At 39.7% G+C, this 18,792-nt stretch overlaps 1 protein-coding gene across 1 annotated transcript in view; it reads left to right on the top strand.

The window, feature by feature from the left end:
* reep3b (receptor accessory protein 3b) overlaps positions 1 to 18,792 on the top strand; it is a 67,028-nt gene that overhangs the window by 16,119 nt on the left and 32,117 nt on the right. The window contains exon 2 of the mRNA XM_039787518.1: positions 15,087 to 15,159. Coding sequence (XP_039643452.1) covers positions 15,087 to 15,159 — 73 coding nt within the window. The remainder of the gene's footprint in view (positions 1 to 15,086; positions 15,160 to 18,792) is intronic.

The raw sequence follows: 18,792 nt of genomic DNA, 5'->3' as shown, positions 1-18,792 counted from the left end.
TCAGTGGTGACGGTTTGCGGCGTCTGAGTGCCGCGCAAATGCACGGTCGCAAGGAGCGGCGTCCACCGGTAACCCCGACGCGCGCAGAGGCGCGAGGGCCCGTCCATCGCTGCTCGCAGCTTTAATTACATTTTGAAATTATAACAAGAACAATATAAAATCAGGAGTTAGCATTTAATGAGATTGATTGGTGAGATGTCATGTAGTTTTCCATATAAAATGAATACAAAAAGTAAATGAGCAGCAATTCCTAATGTAACACCAAAACATATAAATATACTGTAGATTTGTAAATATAAAATATTAAACTTTAATGGATTACATTTGAATACATTTTATTTCTATGTATACATTTCTATGTATAATGTATTATTTTTTTTATTTTTTATTTAAAATAAAAAATATTTAGGCCTTAATTTTTTATAGGACAGCTGAAGACATGAAAGGAGAGAGAGAGAGAGAGAGAGGGGGGGGGAATGACATGCAGTAAAGGGCCGCAGGGCAGAGTCAAACCCGCAGCTGCTGCGTCAAGGAGTAAACCTCTATAAATACGCTGCTGCCTTTCATGACTTGTATGGTGTTGTACAAAGGGGATTGGTAAGGTGCCAAGGACAGTATTACTGTCAAAATTGCACAAAAATCAAATTTCACGTATCCGGTTCGTAATTTGGTCGTAAACAACCGAGTCTCTTGCCGTTCCTTGAATTTGTCCAACGATTTCAGTTCCCGAATCTCCTCTTCTCGCCAGTTAGACATTTTCGGTGTTATTTGTGGCATCTTCTTCTTCACCCTCTTTGTTTTGTTTACTTCCGGTAGCGCCAGCCGCATGATAGAAACTTCATCAACACGCCCACTAACTTTATGGACGACCGGCTGTGTCTAAGTGTAATAAAACCGGCTCAGTCGGACATCACCAGCGGAACTGAACGTTTAGGAGAATCAGCCCAAGCCCATACGAGAATGTGAGGCAGACAGCCGCAGTAGTACAGATTATTTATTTTTTTTACTCAAGAAGTCCATTGACCCACCTTTGACACACTACATGCCTTATGTCTGTCGGGTCGGGCCATTATTGGGATGATATTGTGTAGTCTGATCATGGCATTAGTCCCTGTAAAGGTGACAGTTTGGAGTCACAGTAGCAGGATTTACTGACAGCATAGATGGGTATGAATGTGGGAGAGACAAATAAAGAAGAATGGTAGAGCGATGACTACAGCGTTTGAGATAATGGGAGCCAGAGATTGAGGAAGTAGATCGAAGAAATTGTCTGAAAAAGAGCAGATGGCGATTTGTCAGCACAGTTACATCAACTGTGCAATCACAGCAAAAGATTTATGAGCAGCAAAAGTGGCCAGCAGTCATTCATTTTCAATAAGAGTTGATGGTGACATTTCATTGCTGTGATTTCTTCGATCATTTAGGGGAACTCCAGCGATTTTGTGTGGTATTTAGGTGTCGGGGAGTACTATTGCATATATGAAAAAAAGTAGGATGAAATCCTTTTGTGGCTCCAGAGGGAACTCTGTTAGGTCCAAGTGATGTCACATGAGTCAGCGTCGGTTGGGGCTGCAGACTACGAATCTGAAGAATCTGGGGGTGTGGAGTTAAAATTAAAATTCCGGCAATAGGATGGAACAATGTGGGACAACAGGACCGCTACAGTAACTGATAACTTTAGACACTTCTTCCTTTCACTCATGCAGGATTGCTCCGGAAATTCCGCCGGATGTCCCTAATTTTCGGCCGGATGTCCGTCACCTTCCGCTTTCAAAATGGCGTCAGGTGGAGGCTGTAGGTTGGCAGGTCCTGCGAGCTCACCTTCCTTAATACGTTCTGAGGAGTCGCCATTTAACAACAATGGACCTGATGCTGAATTACAGTTGCCTTATCTGAGAAAAAGTGGGCGACTACATACAAATCAGTATGTGGTTATCGCCTTGTTTGTGCTTGCCGCGGTGTTACTGTCAACGTGGAGTGACTGGCAAGCTCTTTGCTGCCGGTCGGATTACAACGCGACATGCCATGTACTACCACCTTTCAATACATGGAGCAAACACGCCATTTACGCGTCTGTTTTAAAACACGGACGCGTAGTTGTACCTTTATCGATCAGCTCCCATCTTAATAAGTGCCGCAGAGGATCAGCTGTTTCAACCTTGCTGTGCACTTTACTCTTACTATGCGGGGATATACATCTAAACCCCGGACCTGGCGGCGGGGAAGAACAAACGAGAGCAAATGGAGTTTTACCCATGTGTGGATCTGCAGTCACGTTCGCAGTGAGCGGGGATATACATCTAAACCCCAGACTTGGTGGTGGGGAAGAACTAATGAGAGCAAATGGCGTTTCACCTATGTGTGTATCTGCAGTCACGATCGCAGCACACACAAACAAACGGACAAAATTGCTTGCCACCAACATTGTGCACGGAGGAGGAAAGATCTGGAACTTCGAAGGTTTCTCCTACGATAAAGTTAGATGCGCCTTCCCCAGACGGTACCGAGACATTGCGTAAAAAGAACTTGTCGGGTGCTTTGGCACAGACACTACGCACAGATAAATTTTGTCCGGATACTGGGGTAAATAAACGAAAAGGTGCTGTGGAGGAAGTTGGAGTGGCATGTGATTCGGTGCACTCGTCTCATCTACTCATGCCGTGTCTCTCAAACGCTCTCACCAAACAACAGAGATACAGACTATTTCAGACTGTTAACCATGCTAAAGTACTCTGGGACCCAGAGGTTAAACCTAAAGGTGTATTTGGGGGACACCTAAATATAAGAAGCGCTGTATCGAAATCTGAACAACTTGAACAGTTGCTAACACATTCCAACCTTGACTTTTTGTGTCTTTCTGAGACTTGGCTAAAACCCACCACTTCAAATAGTGCGGTTTATATTCCAGGCTACAACATCTACAGGCGTGACTGTGGTCATGGCAAAGGGGGCAGAGTAATGATTTATGTCAAGGACACTTTTCAATGTGTACACATGGAATCTGTAGGAGAGGTTTTGGAATGTGTGAGGATAAAAATTAGGCTGTCTCCGGAAATGTCATTCGCTGTTCTTGTTTTGTATAGGCCTCCGACAGCAAATAATATATTTTTTGATCACCTAACTGACATTCTTAAAAAATGTGATGTGAAAGAAATACTTTTCATGGGGGATTTTAATATAAATTGTATTGATAAAAATGGTAGAAAAAAACTAAAGGAGATTACTCAAAAATTTTATTTTACACAAATGATTGAAAAAGCAACTCGGATTACTAAGACATCTCAAACACTTATTGATCTAGTTTTTACTAACAAAGCTGACCGTATCGGTTTTTTAATTTTTTTATAAAAAAAAAAAAAAAAAGAAAAATTTTTAATAAAAAAAGGTAAAAAAAAAAAATTTTTAAAAAAAAAAAAAAAAATAAAATAATTTTATAAAAATTATTTCTATGGAAATTGATGAGAACTCGAGGTTCTGCATTAAAAAAAGTCTCATAAAACGGGACTCGCTACTGATCGTTTGATCTATAATGGACTTCGAAACAAAGTCACTCAACAGCTAAGTCAAGCAAAAGCAACATTTTATCTGAAAATAATTAAACAAGCAAAGGGAAAATCTAAACAACTTTGGCAAACTATAGACAAACTAACTGGAAAGATGCAAATTAAGAGTGGAATAATAGAGCTGAAAATAGATGATGAAAATCACAAGGATTGTCTAACAGTTTCAAACTATTTTAGTAATTATTTTATTGATTCAGTGAATGAAATTATCCAACATGCCTCTGGATTGCCTCATCCTTGTTCATCACCTCAGCCCTCCACTTATGATCATGAGGCTCTGTGTTTTAAACACATTGATTATTCTAAAACAGATAAAATAATACAATCCTTATCGAACTCAAAAGCTAAAGATTTCTGGGGACTTGATAGCTCTCTCATTAAAAAACATAGGGAGATTTTAACACCAGCTATTACATATATTGTGAATAATTCTATTGATGAGAGTATCTTCCCCAGTGTTTTTAAAACAGCAGTTATAACCCCAATTTATAAATCGGGAAGCAAAAATGAAATAAGCAACTAAAGGCCTATTAGTATATTGCCTGTAGTATCTAAAATTCTTGAGAAAGCCATGATAGAGCAGCTAACCGATCATTTAGATTGTAATAATTTGTTGCACTCCATGCAGTTCGGTTTTAGACGCAACCATTCCACCGACGCAGCCTGCTGCTATCTGATAGAAAGTATCTTGGACAGAGGGGGCACGGTGGGTGCCGTGTTTCTGGACTTGCAAAAAGCCTTCGACACGGTAAACCATGGTGTCCTCCTGTCTAAGCTCTGTAAGTATAATCTGTCCATGGAGACATTGCATTGGATACAATCATATCTTTCAAATCGGATGCAATGTGTGAGGGTAAAAAATACATTGTCCTCTCTGAAGCCCTGCACAACTGGGGTCCCGCAAGGATCCATTCTGGGACCCTTTTTGTTCAGTATTAACATCAATGATCTTCCGGCTGTGTGCAAGGGCGTAGAGATCATCATGTACGTGGATGATGCCGTCATCTACGTACATGGGAGGGATATGGAGCAAGTAGCCACTAAATTGTCCTCAGCCATGGACAAAATAAGTAATTGGCTTAAATCTTCTTGCTTAACACTAAATATTGAAAAAACTGTTGGAATGTATTTCGCTAAGTCCAACAAAGTTAAAGATATGCCTAACATCTATTTTAATGGACAAAAAATTAACATTGTGACAGAGATAAAATATTTTGTTTTGTATAGTTTTCCATTTGGACCAAACTCTAAGTTTTAAAAAACATATTAAAAGAATGTGCAACTCCATTAAATATAATATCTCTATCTTTAGACACATTAGGAATAGTTTGACAATTGAAGAATCTTTTATGTATTTTAATGCCATGATCTCACCACACATCACCTACTGTTTGTCCAGTTGGTCTCAGGTCAACGAGACTACACTCAAATTCCTCAGATCGGTCTATAATAAAGCGTTAAAAGTGCTTGATATTCTCAGTAAATATAAAATATTAAGTTTTGATTCCCTAATTAGATATACAAACTTAAGAACCGTTTTCAAAATTGTTAATAATATTGCTCCACCCTCAATGAAAAAATTCATAGAAATTTATTCTGAACATACGAACACAACATTGCGCTCCACTGCTCACAAGAATTGTGCTATCCTGAAAAGATCCTCTGCCTTTGCACAGACAGCCTTCTCATTTAAAACCATTAAACAATGGAATCAACTCCCAGGCAGTCTAAAGTTGTCTGTAGATTTGAATAATTTCTCTCGAAACTTAAAGAAATACATCCTCGATAACCAGCTATGTGAGCATCAGCACACTTAAAAGTTTACAAATTTAATAAAAGTAAAGTAAATGTTTTTGACTATGTTGTAAATATTTTAGGCTGTGATGGTTTTTTGATTAGTTTTTCATTTAAATATCTGATTAGTGTTTAACTAATCTTGCATGTATTTGTTAATACTACTGACAGTTATTTATAATGTAATGTTTTAATATTGTGTGCACCTGCAGATGGAAACTAGCATTAGCTAACTCTGGTACAAAACATCTTTTCGTAAGATTAATGTATTTTGTACATTGTCCCTGACAAATAAACTAATTAAATTAAACTATGTGTTGGCGTTCTAACCTCCGGTGGATTTGTGAGGACTATGGTTAACTGCTCCTCAGATCTCTGCAGGGTAAATCCAGACAGCTAGCTAGACTATCTGTCCAATCTGAGTTTTCTGTTGCACCACTAAAACTACTTTTGAACGTACACATGTACACAACGTACACCAAAACAAGTTCCTTCCCGAGGCTATTTTGCAGTGGCTCCGAGCGGAGCTTAGCACCACCCAAGACGATTGTTTGAAGAAATGCCAATAAACCAGAGCACGTTTTTCTCCCCTCCAGAAATGCTGTGTGGACTAGCCAGACCCTCCTCCTCTCCGCAGCGTGTGGATGGTCTGGCAAAGTGAGGCTAACTCAAGTCCAACATTCTTGGTACCAAGTCTGCATTTGGCTTGACGGGTGTTTATCCCTACTTGCTCGTCTGTCAGCAAAGCTACACAGAAGTTTACTGTGCCAGTTGCAACTTTTTGCACGCAGGCACAGACGTCTGCTTGGTGTGTCAGGGGGCCTTGGCAATAGCAACCAGGGTTCCTCCCACCTCTCTCCTCCCGATGCCAGTTTAAATACTGGGTCAGTTTAAATTCAGCAGCTCAAGTCTGCTAGTTCAGGTTGCCAGCGTGACTGCCCTAAGTAAGATCATGCCTCCTTTTAATTTCTCTCTTTATTTATTTCCCTCAGCGTCTCTTTTTCCCCTTCTTGATCCAGTTCAGAATGACATTAGTATTACCAGTTGGGAGTTGCAATTTTAGATTTTATGCCTGTGCATTAGTTTTTCTGTCAGTCTTGAGAACAGTTACAGTTACAGGGAGACTGAGGTAATCAAGGGACACTTACTTATCTATATCATCACTGTACCCAAGTGCAGTACACTTTGACAGTGTATCTCTTCACTACAGCTTTCAGCTGTATGCTGTCAGAGATGTTGCCGTACTATTTATATGCGGTATCTTTCCCTTTATGTCTCTGGTTGTATTACACCCTGCAGGCAGTGTTGTAAATCAATGAGCAGGACTGCTCGGCAATGTTGGATTTTACAGGATCAGCATGATGAGGAACATCAATTTTTCAGGTATTAAAGTTGTTCAGAATTAATCAAAAACAAATTGATATCACTGGCTTTTAAGGGGCACTCGGACGATTTTTCACATCAAGTTTGCCTTCCTCGTGGTCAGTACTACTCATTCTGTGAGAACAGTTGTATAATATCTTCTGTGGCTGTAGAGGAGCTTTGTCAAGTCTGAAAGAAAAAAACATACCCCAGGATTAACTCAGTTTGGGCTGGGAGACTACAAATACAGGAATCCTTACAACTCAGTGGTTTGGAGTTTAAAAGGCGTGAGCAGTCACTGTCGAGAATCATTATGGGAAGTGTAGGGACTAGTGTTTTTGGGGCTTAACCCATAATCTGAAAAATCAGGGTATCATTGCCTCTGCTGAGGGTGGGCAATGTGGAAAAAAATCCTTTATGGTTTTGGTACGCAATTTTATATCAAAGTATTAATTATAGCTAGCCTGGTTGACACCAGACCCTTCTCAGTTGTAACTGAGAGTGGGTCTGGGCAAGTTTCATTCACAGCCCATTTCCAAAGGGGTGTCACCAACGGACGCCGCTCAAATGCTTCTGGGCGCAATTGGATAGTCCTTCAACCAATCAGACCAACGATCCGGGTGACGTAGCAGCAACAGCGGCATCAACGGGTTGCTGCGCTTCGGTTCGTTGGCCGTGATGTTAAATGTAAACAAAAAGCTGCTCGCCGCCGCTGCACTATCGTCATTGTGTAAAGCCCGCCTTAACGGTTGTTATTGGTGTAAAGCCCGCCTCAATGGTTGTTATTGGTGTAAAGCCCGCCTCAACGGTTGTGATTGGTGTAAAGCCCACCTCAGCGGTTGTGATTGGTGCCTCGATTTTGGGGACATTGGAAATGGGTTTGAATGGGCTCTTCGCCAGACTGACTTACAGAGCAAATCTCAAATTTGCTGGAAGCTCGTCAGGGTTTTCCCAGGCTATATTATAGCCTGACCAATGGAATTTTGAGGCTGATACAAAAAACAATTTAAACAATTTGTTACTTATTGGCCGACATTTCAAATTAAACTTCACATTCATTGATACTGTCCTCGAGGGTCAATTTGTAGCAAGGCATACATGCAAGACAATTGGACACACAGCACACTGGGGTACTGAATAATAATCACATGGAATACAACCATAAATTATCATAATTTAAAATATTTAGAGTTCTGCATTTCATAATTAAAGTGCCAGTTTTCCTATTCAGTATAATCAATAATACGACTAAAATGGACCCTAATGACTTATTTACAAACACCAAGAGTTATTGATATTTACACAGATTTCGGCTCAGGCAATTCATAGGCCAAAGTTTTGGCTGGGCTCTAATACCAATATATACTGTATCATCACCAGTGTTGGGGGTTACTGTAATCAGATTACATTAGTCTGTAACACATTTCTGTTGATAACTCAGTCATCACATTACAGTTACTTATCAAATAATTACCGCGTTACTTGCGTTACTGGTTCTTGAACTATCTGCATAACGGGAGGAGAGAAAAACAAATCGAAAGTCCGTTTTTGTGCGTGTTTGCGTAACACCATAACGCTCGTCCAAGTACACGAAACACAAACGTCAGAGCTACCGCTTAAGACGTCTTTTAAGGGGTGGAGGTATCTAAAATTTCCCTTGGGATGAATAAAGTATTTACAGTATCTATCTATGCCCATTACTTCAAATTAGTTGTGCGAAAGGACAGAAATCTTGAACTGGGCAAAATACAGATATTGAAGAGCGGATCGCCGCCAGTACTTCTTGACAAATGTTTTGCTGATGTGCTCTGTGGTATTAAAGAGCCTAAAAGAGAGATCTTGTGTCCTCATTATAATACGGGTTTGTGTTGATCTGGGCATACATGAGGTTTAACTTGATATTGTTATTTGGCAAGTAAGTTAATTAAGGTAATCTCAGGTGATGTTACAGAGTAATCCAAAAGTAATGTAACTAGTTACTTTCAGCAGTGAGTAATGTAGTAAAGTAAGGCATTACTTTTTTGTCAAGTAACTAGTAATGTGTAATCTGTTACCTTATTTTGAGTAACTACCCCAACGTGGAAAACCAATTGAGAAATTGTTAATGGAATAAATAGAAGAAATGCCAGTTTTGATTAAGTAAATACATGACATGTCAAGTTGCAAAAATGCCTAATATGACAACAAAGCAGTCCTGCTCTTTGATTGTAAAATAGTCTAAAGTAGACTAATGCATATCGGCCCCCTCTAGCCTCTGCTGCATTGATTCTGACCATTGTTTTTTAAATGATTCTCTTGCAACCGTTTAAATATGATAGGAGAGCTGGAGTGCTGCTGCTGTACATCTTTAAACCACTGAACTATGAGATTTGTATCCTTGTTTTTCAGTATGAGAAATGTAGTGAGAAATGCATTTTGATCTGGCAGGAAATCACAACTTCTGTTATGCAAGAGTGAAAGTATGCTGAACTACAATCTACAACTTTGTGTAGTGTGACTACAGTTATTTGCTCCACTTTGTAATCCAGCCAATATTGGCCCATTCATATATCTACAACATGTCCAGTCCCAAGTATGATTGGTTAATGGCAGTGAATGACAACTTTGCCCCAAAAGAAAAGTGCATGTATTGTTGAGGTCCCCCTTGAAAATGAGATGGTTCATCTCAAGGAATAATTCCCAATAAAGAATTTCAATACAAAGCATATTTATAAATGAATACCATCTCAAAAAAAAGAAGTGTGTGGATTGTTTTGTAAACACCTTTTTATTCCTGATTCATCTTGAAACCTGGGAAAAGCTCCAGGATTGTACAAATTAGTACCAGCAGTGACTGCTGATTCTAGCTGAACAGATCCAGCATGCATCCTAGGCAGATCTGCAGAGAACACACTGTGCTGCAGACATGGCAAGCTCAGTGGGAGGGGGGAGGAGGGAGGAGGAGCAGAACAATGTCAGAGAGAGGGAAGGAGGGTCCTGCTATAAATTGATCTAGTCGTTTTTCTTTCTCTCACACACACACACACAAAACAAAACACACACACACACACACACACACACACACACACACACACACACACACACACACACACACACACACACACACACACACACACAGTTCTGTCAGGGAGAATATATGGTGTGCAGCTTAGAACAGAGAGGTTGGACAAACTGCCCTTGTTTCTCTGTGCCTCTGTGAGTGAGGTGTGTGTGTGTGGATAGAAAGAGGGTTCTGTTGATTTCAACAAAGACCTATAGTTTTACTCTCGCTGTAAGTGGTTGGTCCTATATTAACAATTATGGTGTTTATCTCACCATTGAGGTGAAAACTACAATAATAATATCTGTAATATATCTGCATACAGACGTCTATAATATTTCCTTAAAGGTCCTATGACATGCTGCTTTTTGGATGCTTTTATATAGGCCTCAGTGGTCCCCTAATACTGTATCTGAAGTCCCTTTTATATAGACCTTAGTGGTCCCCTAATACTGTATCTGAAGTCTCTTTTATATAGACCTTAGTGGTCCCCTAATACTGTATCTAAGTCTCTGTTATATAGGCCTTAGTGGACCCCTAATACTGTATCTGAAGTCTCTTTTATATAGACCTTAGTGGTCCCCTAATACTGTATCTGAAGTCTCTTTCCCAAAAGAAGGGGGGTAATGCAACGCTACCAAGCCACGGCCGAGTGACGTGAGTTTTTTGAGAGGTACAGGTTGGTCTGTGGCGTAGGTTAGGTATCTTCACATACCTACTTACGTACCCACGCCGTCGATTTAACGCAGAAGCATAAGTTCAGTTTATAGAATTGTTTTCAAGCATGCAGCTTCCCTGTTTTGGTTTCGTTTCACAGCTAAGACTGAACATTTGCTGGTTGCTGTTTTTAGTGAAAAAGCTCTAACAAACCCTGTACAACTACGCTCAGTATCAACAGCAAACAGACACCGCTCAAGACTAGCTGGTGACCATAGTGGAGCATTTAGCAGCTAAAGAGACAGCTATGTCCCTCAGGAGTTGGTGGACACCAAAACCAGAGAGAATATTGGACTTATATTCATCAAATGCACACAGACACAACTCCTAATGTCAATGTCAACTGTCAATGTTGCTCTGTAGTCTGTAACTGCTGGATGTGTAAATAGGAAACACGTTGCTAACACGTTTGCCATAACAACTTCATAAGGTCACTGTTGTATAGTGTCGTACAATTTTGTTCTGCTGCCCCCAATGGCCCAAAAAAATGACGTCAATGCAGCTTCAGAGAGATTTAATTCATTACCATTTATAGTTGCATTATATTTATTAGCCCTCCAGACTACAAGACAAGATTGTTCAAGACACATTTTAGCCACATGTTGTAAAAGGTGTAAATGCATTGGTCACTCCAAGACACACATACGTAATCTTAAAGTAGCCCTTCCGAGGTTTAGCACCTGTGATCATGGTTGTTTAACAAGGACTGTACTGTCTGCCCAAATGACATGCAAAACGTTTCGACCTATGTGTGCTGCTAACCAGCTAGCTTAACTGCTTTGAACATGACATTACCCCTACCCAGTGAGGCAACTCGACTGCTCTGCTGCATCTTCTAGGTATGCTGATATAAGCTGTTTGAGTCTCATGTTCCTATTGTTGTAAGCTTTCAATGTCTCATAGCTCTTATTATAATTTACTGTTCCCAAATACAGTAATGCATTACATGTTTCCCATACAAAAAAGAGTGCCTGTGCAGTTAGCAGCACTGGGCAGACAAAACGGCACCACCTACAGAAACTAAAATTTCTTCAGCAGTGCATTGCAAAAACACCACATTCTAAAGACCCTTACATGCAAACAATAAACATTTGTACATAGAAATTACTGTGTATCTTAGTGCAAAAGAACAAAAGAAGAGTGCAGTACGTTGAGGTAGTGCTGAAACCTGCACTGGACCAGACATGGAACCAAACCCCACATTACCCCTAACCGCTGCCGCTGCAGAAGATTACAGCGGAAACATTGAGTCATTGTCTTGTGTTCCAGTGGTTTTCAGACTCTGGCTCAGAACCCAACACTCGATCATGATAGGTTATAAATAAATCCCCAGTTTGTTATGCAGGAACGGGTGATGGCTTTTAACTGTAAAACCACAATTTTGTATGTAAGCCTTTGTACACTTTGGATCATGCTGTACTGCCATTTAGTTTGGAGTGTAAAATCCCCTTCACAAGTGCGTGGGGACTGTTGGGAGTGTAAAAACCGGACAGTAAAGGTGGAGACAAACTGCAGCCTTTAAACTACGTTAATGTAAACAGAGCAAATTTATTGATAAGTAGGGGTGTGACGAGACCCTCAGCTCATGAGATGATACACGATATTGGGCTCATGAGAACGAGAAGAGATTTTAACACTATTTTAACACCTAATCAATCATCAAACATCTAATCTCCAGGTCCATTATAACACTTATAAAGAGAGACTTCGCATTTATAATCTGGAACTAAGAAATGCAAGGCGGTCCTTCTTCTCTGACATTATTGCCAGAAACAATAATAATTCACGTGCTTTGTTTGCTACTGTTAATAGATTAACTAACCCTCCAGTACCAGTAGCATCTGAACTGTTGTCTACCAAGGCTTGCAATGACTTTGCCTCCTTCTTCACAGACAAAATTCAGAAAATTAGACAAACAGTCAGTGCTTCCATATCAAGTACAGGATATGTGTTGTCACAGTGTGCACGCAAAACAAATTCCAACATGACACAATTTCATACGATCAACCTTAAAAACCTGGAGGACATTATACAACATCTGAAAACCTCCTGTTGCCTTGATATTCTACTAACGGGTGTTTTCAAAAATGTTTTGAATTGTTTGGCTTCAGATCTTCTACAGATTGTAAACACATCTCTTCTCTCAGGTATCTTCCCACAGGCCCTGAAAACTGCAGTCATCAAGCCACTCCTAAAAAAGAACAATCTAGACACGACACTAATGAGCAACTATAGGCCAATAACAAACCTTCCATTTTTAAGTAAAATCATAGAAAATGTGGTTTTTCAACAACTCAACCTTTTCTTATCGCTAAACAACAGTTTTGATGCCTTCCAGTCAGGTTTTCGACCACAGCACTGAGACGGCTCTTGTTAAAGTCTTTAATGACATCCACTTAAACACAGATAGTGGCAAAATTTCAGTCTTAGTATTACTTGATCTCAGTGCTGCATTTGATACGGTAGACCATGACATATTGCTTGACCGATTGGAAAACTGTGTTGGTTTTTCTGGCTCAGTACTAAAGTGGTTTGAATCCTATTTAAAGAATAGGGACTACTTTGTGTCTATAGGTAATTATACATCTGAGCATACAAATATGACTTGCGGAGTTCCCCAAGGCTCAGTTCTGGGGCCTCTTCTGTTCAACATCTACATGCTTCCACTGGCTCAGATTATGGAAAACAACAAAATAAGTTACCATAGTTATGCGGATGACACCCAAATTTACATAACCTTATCACCAGGGAACTATAGCCCAATACAACAATTAAATATGTGCACAGATTAATGATTGGATGTGCCAGAACTTTCTTAAATTAAATGAAGAAAAAACGGAGGTGGTTGTTTTTGAAGCAAAAGAGGAACGATTGAAAGTCAGCGCTCAGCTTCAAACGACAATGTTAAAAACAACAGACAAAGCCAGAAATCTTGGTGTAGTCATGGACTCAGACCTGAATTTTAAAAGCCACATTAACATAATTAAAAAATCAGCCTATTATCACCTTAAAAATATATCAAGGGTTAAAGGACTTATGTCTCAGCAGGATCTGGAAAAACTTGTCCATGCTTTTATCTTCAGTAGACTTAACTACTGTAATGGTGTCTTTACAGGTCTCCCCAAAAAATCAATCAGACAGCTGCAGCTGATTCAGAACGCTGCTGCTCGAGTCCTCACTAAAACCAAGAAAGTGGATCACATCACTCTAGTACTGAAGTCTCTACACTGGCTTCCAGTGCCTCAAAGAATTGATTTCAAAATACTTTTACTGGTTTATAAATCACTAAACGGTTTAGGGCCAAAATACATTTCTGATCTGCTACTACATTATGACCCACCCAGACCTCTCAGGTCGTCTGGGACAGGTCTACTTGTTGTCCCCAGAGTCAGAACTAAACGGGGGGAAGCAGCGTTCAGTTTTTATGCTCCACATATTTGGAACAAACTCCCAGAAAACTGCAGGTCCGCTGCAACTCTCAGTTCTTTTAAATCTAAGCTAAAGACCTATCTTTTTGATGTTGCTTTTCTTTAAATAATCTATTAACTTTAATTTCTTATACTGCACTGTAACTTTTATTCTTATACTGCACTATCAATTTTATTCTTGTCTTGTAATGTTTTTAATTTGTTTATTAATGTTTTTAAATTGTTCAATTGTTTTTAACTGCTCTTTAATGTTTTATGCAAAGCACTTTGAATTGCCCTGTTGCTGAAATGTGCTATACAAATAAAGCTGCCTTGCCTTGCCTTACCATGGCATGAAAATTTCACTTTATGAGGTTTTTTAACATTAATATGCGTTCCCCCAGCCTGCCTATGGTCCCCCACTGGCTAGAAATGGTGATAGGTGTAAACCGAGCCCTGGGTATCCTGCTCTGCCTTTGAGAAAATGCAAGCTCAGATGGGCCGATCTGGAATCTTCTCCTTATGAGGTCATAAGGAGCAAGGTTACCACCCCTTTCTCTGCTTTGCCCACTCAGAGAATTTGGCACACCCATGAGAGAGAGACATCATGGCTTTCAAAACGAGCAAAGTGGCAGTTGGTCAAGGCCACACCCCCACTCTCCACCTTTCCCCCCCCACCTCTCTCCTCAATAGCTACAGACACAGAAATGGCACAAACTAAGGAAAGCTCATTGTGGGACTGGCTCTAGTGGCTGTAATTCTGCACCAAGGCAGAATTTTGTGAAATAGACTTCAGATACAGTATTAGGGACTACTAAGGTCTATATAAAAGAGACGGGGGTACGCACGCTAGGTACGGAGATTTGGCACTGCTTGATTTCCTACCGTGTGAAAACCCACAAACACAATTTCTCCTTTTAGTAAGAAACAGACCTCCATAGATCCGTCACATATAGGCCTATATTCAAATGGCCTGTGTATGGCTGTTTGCATTAGTATATCCAAATCATCTTTGGGAAACCAATGACACATTAAGTGAGAACACTCTACCACATTTAGGCAGGCATGTCAGTGTTACAATGAGAACACTTCGGAAGTGTGTTTGTGTTTGCAAGAAATATTAGTAAATGGGTAGTTGGGTTTATTTAACATGTGATTGTAGTCAAACTTATACACTTCATGTTGTCTTCTCTCTCCCTGCAGGCTGCTTTTTGGGACTCTGTATCCTGCATACTACTCTTACAAAGCTGTCAAGACAAAAAATGTCAAGGAATATGTAAGTACATGAGCACCACACAGCATGTATGGACGACCTCCTTGGTTTTTGTATGATTCTACTACGTACACACACACACACACACACACACACACACACACACACACACACACACACACACACACACACACACACACACACACACACACACAACGTCCCAGTTAGATAGTTAATTATGTAAAATTATTCTTTGTAAATCTCTAGTCACTCCCCGAAAGAACCAAGCAGGCCTGCATATTGCACGATTGACAATTTCTTTTTCAGCGTGTAGCTCGCTAGCTCGAAGGTTGTTGTTGTTTCCCGAAGCGAAGGGATTTTGAAAATGCCAACACAGAGCGGAAGCGGAGGGGCAAAGCCGTACGCGCCAGGTGTTAGGCTCTATCCTGGAAATGTACTTCTGTTGATCCAGACTAAACTGAATACAACTATGACCATTCACTTTTCTTCTGCTAAGGAGTCACAGAGTACACTATATGATATTGTAACTGCACAGAATCGATTATAAGCTTCAAAAATAAATCCATTGGTCTCATTACTCAAGGAAAACACAGTGACCAAATGTTCAGTTTCTCTGCAAACACAATTTCAACTTAAAAATAACCAGATCACATTTGTCGTGCCATACTTTGTCACATGCCATAGTAAACCTCCAGTACACACTTTATTTCTCTATTTAAATAAGCTGGTCTGCATTTGAGAAGATACTGCTTTATCCTGTCTTTTGATTTATATATGCCTATATTTGCCACCCACCTCTTTTGTGTAGAGAGCTTTGCATTTATTTGAACCAAAGCATGTCTTTCTGCATGTGGTCTTGTTAGAGTCAGCATTTGAGAAGTTGGCCAGTAACTTGTTGACACTGCCTGTCTGCTACATTACATTTTTGCGTGCGTGTGTGTGTTAACCATGCCCAAACAGTGTACAAGCTCCAGCATGTGGAAGTGGGATGTGTCCTGCATTTCTGTTGTTGTTGATCACCCATTCAAACCAAACAGCTTTGATAGGCATCTCCGTCTATGTAGTAGCTTTCTTGCAGCTGCCAAGATTCATGTATGCAACCGTGTTCTTAAACTATGCAAATTAAACAATCAAAAGATTGCCTTCAAATGAAGCATTTATATACGTAACTCCTGAAGATAGTTATAAAACATTGGTCTGTGATGTTCAGTACTTTCCAGGCGGCTAGTACTAGTTTTTAATGTAGAATGCCTCTATTAACACGTTCATTTTGGCAGCCCTAGTAAATACCATTTATAAAGGGAATATATTTAATATAGTTGGTGCTTTATAAAGTTTTATGTTGATGACAAAATTGACAATCACTTTGTCAAAGAAAGTGTTCAATTTTTTAAAGAAAAATATCTGTTTAATGCAAATCAGATGAGCATTGGATTTGATTGTACAGCTAAGTTTTTAGTGTATTTTGGACCAATCTTTCTCAGACCTCAGCAGCAGAGGGACGGACTGTATTCCTGTATCTTCTTACTTCTGCTCATTTTCAGGTTCATAATTGTATTTAGAGGTTATACCAGAATATGTTAATTTTCAATAAACACCATATTTTTGTTGTACTGCACATTGCTGCAGCTTCTCTTTTCACCCTGTGTGTTGAGCTCTCTGTTTTAGCTACAGAGTGAGACCTCTCACCTCTGTTCCATCTTCGTTGGGAGTCGCACATGCTCAGTACTTAGGTAAGGTCTACTAGCCAGTCAGAAGCAGAGTAGGGTGGGCCCTGACAGTACCTAGGTAAGGACTACTAGCCAGTCAGAAGCAGAGTATGAGAGTGTGCCCTGACAGTACCTAGGTAAGGACTACTAGCCAGTCAGAAGCAGAGTAGGGCGGGCCCTGACAGTACCTAGGTAAGGACTACTAGCCAGTCAGAAGCAGAGTATGAGAGTGTGCCCTGACAGTACCTAGGTAAGGACTACTAGCCAGTCACAAGCAGAGTATGAGGGCGTGCCCTGACAGTACCTAGGTAAGGACTACTAGCCAGTCACAAGCAGAGTAGGGCGAGCCCTGACGGTTCCTAGGTAAGGACTACTAGCCAGTCACAAGCAGAGTAGGGCGAGCCCTGACGGTTCCTAGGTAAGGACTACTAGCCAGTCACAAGCAGAGTAGGGCGAGCCCTGACGGTTCCTAGGTAAGGACTACTAGCCAGTCACAAGCAGAGTATGAGGGCAGCCCCTGACAGTACCTAGGTAAGGACTACTAGCCAGTCACAAGCAGAGTATTTGTTTGTTTATTTAGGATCCTCATTAGCTCCTGCATTGCAGGTGCTATTCTTCCTGAGGTCCTTACAACTCACTTGTAACTGTGACAATGCAATAATACATACACATAACATCATAAACAAAGTTTTAAAACGAAAACTTAACATACACTATAATTTCTTGACAAAATACACACACATAAGACTAGACAGACACATAGCTCCACCAGTGCAGTTATCGAACATTCCTTACTTTTAGGTTGAACAACTTTTTTTTTTATTATTATTATAAAATCCACATACTATCGTACTATAACATGGCTTTCATCCTCTCTGGACACGTCACAATTTCACAAACATACATATATTTTGTTAAACCTCAACCAATGTTTCTTTTTCTACTCATCTTCTTTAAACAATAAATAGGTTTTAACTGAACTTTTAAATCTCCTTTTACTGCTTTCCTGTGTTATTTGTTCAGGTAACACATTCCATTCTTGCATTGCTCTATACATGACCATGGCCATGGCCCAAGACAACTCCCCTGGGGAACTCCACAGCTAACCGCTCCAACTTCCGAGTAGCTACCATTTTTAAAAAAAAAAAAAAAAAAAAAAAGACGAGTTGTTGTCTGTTTGTTCAAGTTTTTTCAATAATAAATTATGATCAAGGATATCAAATGCTGCTGTAAAATCAAGCATAATAGCACCTACTAATTTCTTTTGTTCAATATCTCTCAGCCAGTCATCAGTCATATGAGTTAGAGCAGTAGCTGTTGAGTATCCCTTTCTATAAGCATGTTGACAATCAGTTGTTAAGTCATTCAAAGAAAAATATTCTATAATCTGCTCACATACTATACTCTCCATAATTTTACTCAACACAGGCAATAGACTTATCGGACGACTACTCGACCCAGAGAATGGTAACCTTTACATTTTTAGGCAATGGAATTATTTTAGCAATTTTCCATTCCTGAGGGCATAGACATTCACTTAAACTTTGGTTTATAATATGACAGATAACAGGGGCAATTAGGTCTGCAACCAATTTAAGAAGTTTACCATCAAGGCTGTCCACACCTGGTGGTTTATCTTTACAAGTTTTCAACATTTTTTCTACTTTATTAATATTTACTCCAACAAATTTAAAATTACAATCTTTGCCGCTCATGATTTTCTCTTTTATTAATGAATAAGAGATCTCATTCTCTATTTCTGTCATATTATTTCTTAAATCATTTATTTTATATATAAAATAATTATTAAGGTGGTTTGCGATCTCCACTGGTTTTGTGAGGAAATTTCCATGATTCTCCAAAAAAGATGGAGTTTGTTTAGTGCTCTTTCCCATTAAGCTGTTCAACGTATTCCATAATCTTTTACTATCATTTTTAATATCATTAATCCTGGCTTTATAATACA

The sequence above is a fragment of the Perca fluviatilis genome, chromosome 21 (genome assembly GCF_010015445.1).
Source record: "Perca fluviatilis chromosome 21, GENO_Pfluv_1.0, whole genome shotgun sequence".
Lineage (NCBI taxonomy): Eukaryota > Metazoa > Chordata > Actinopteri > Perciformes > Percidae > Perca > Perca fluviatilis.
The sequence above is the reverse complement of the archived record's forward strand: the minus strand, read 5'-3'. Positions and strand labels throughout refer to the sequence as shown.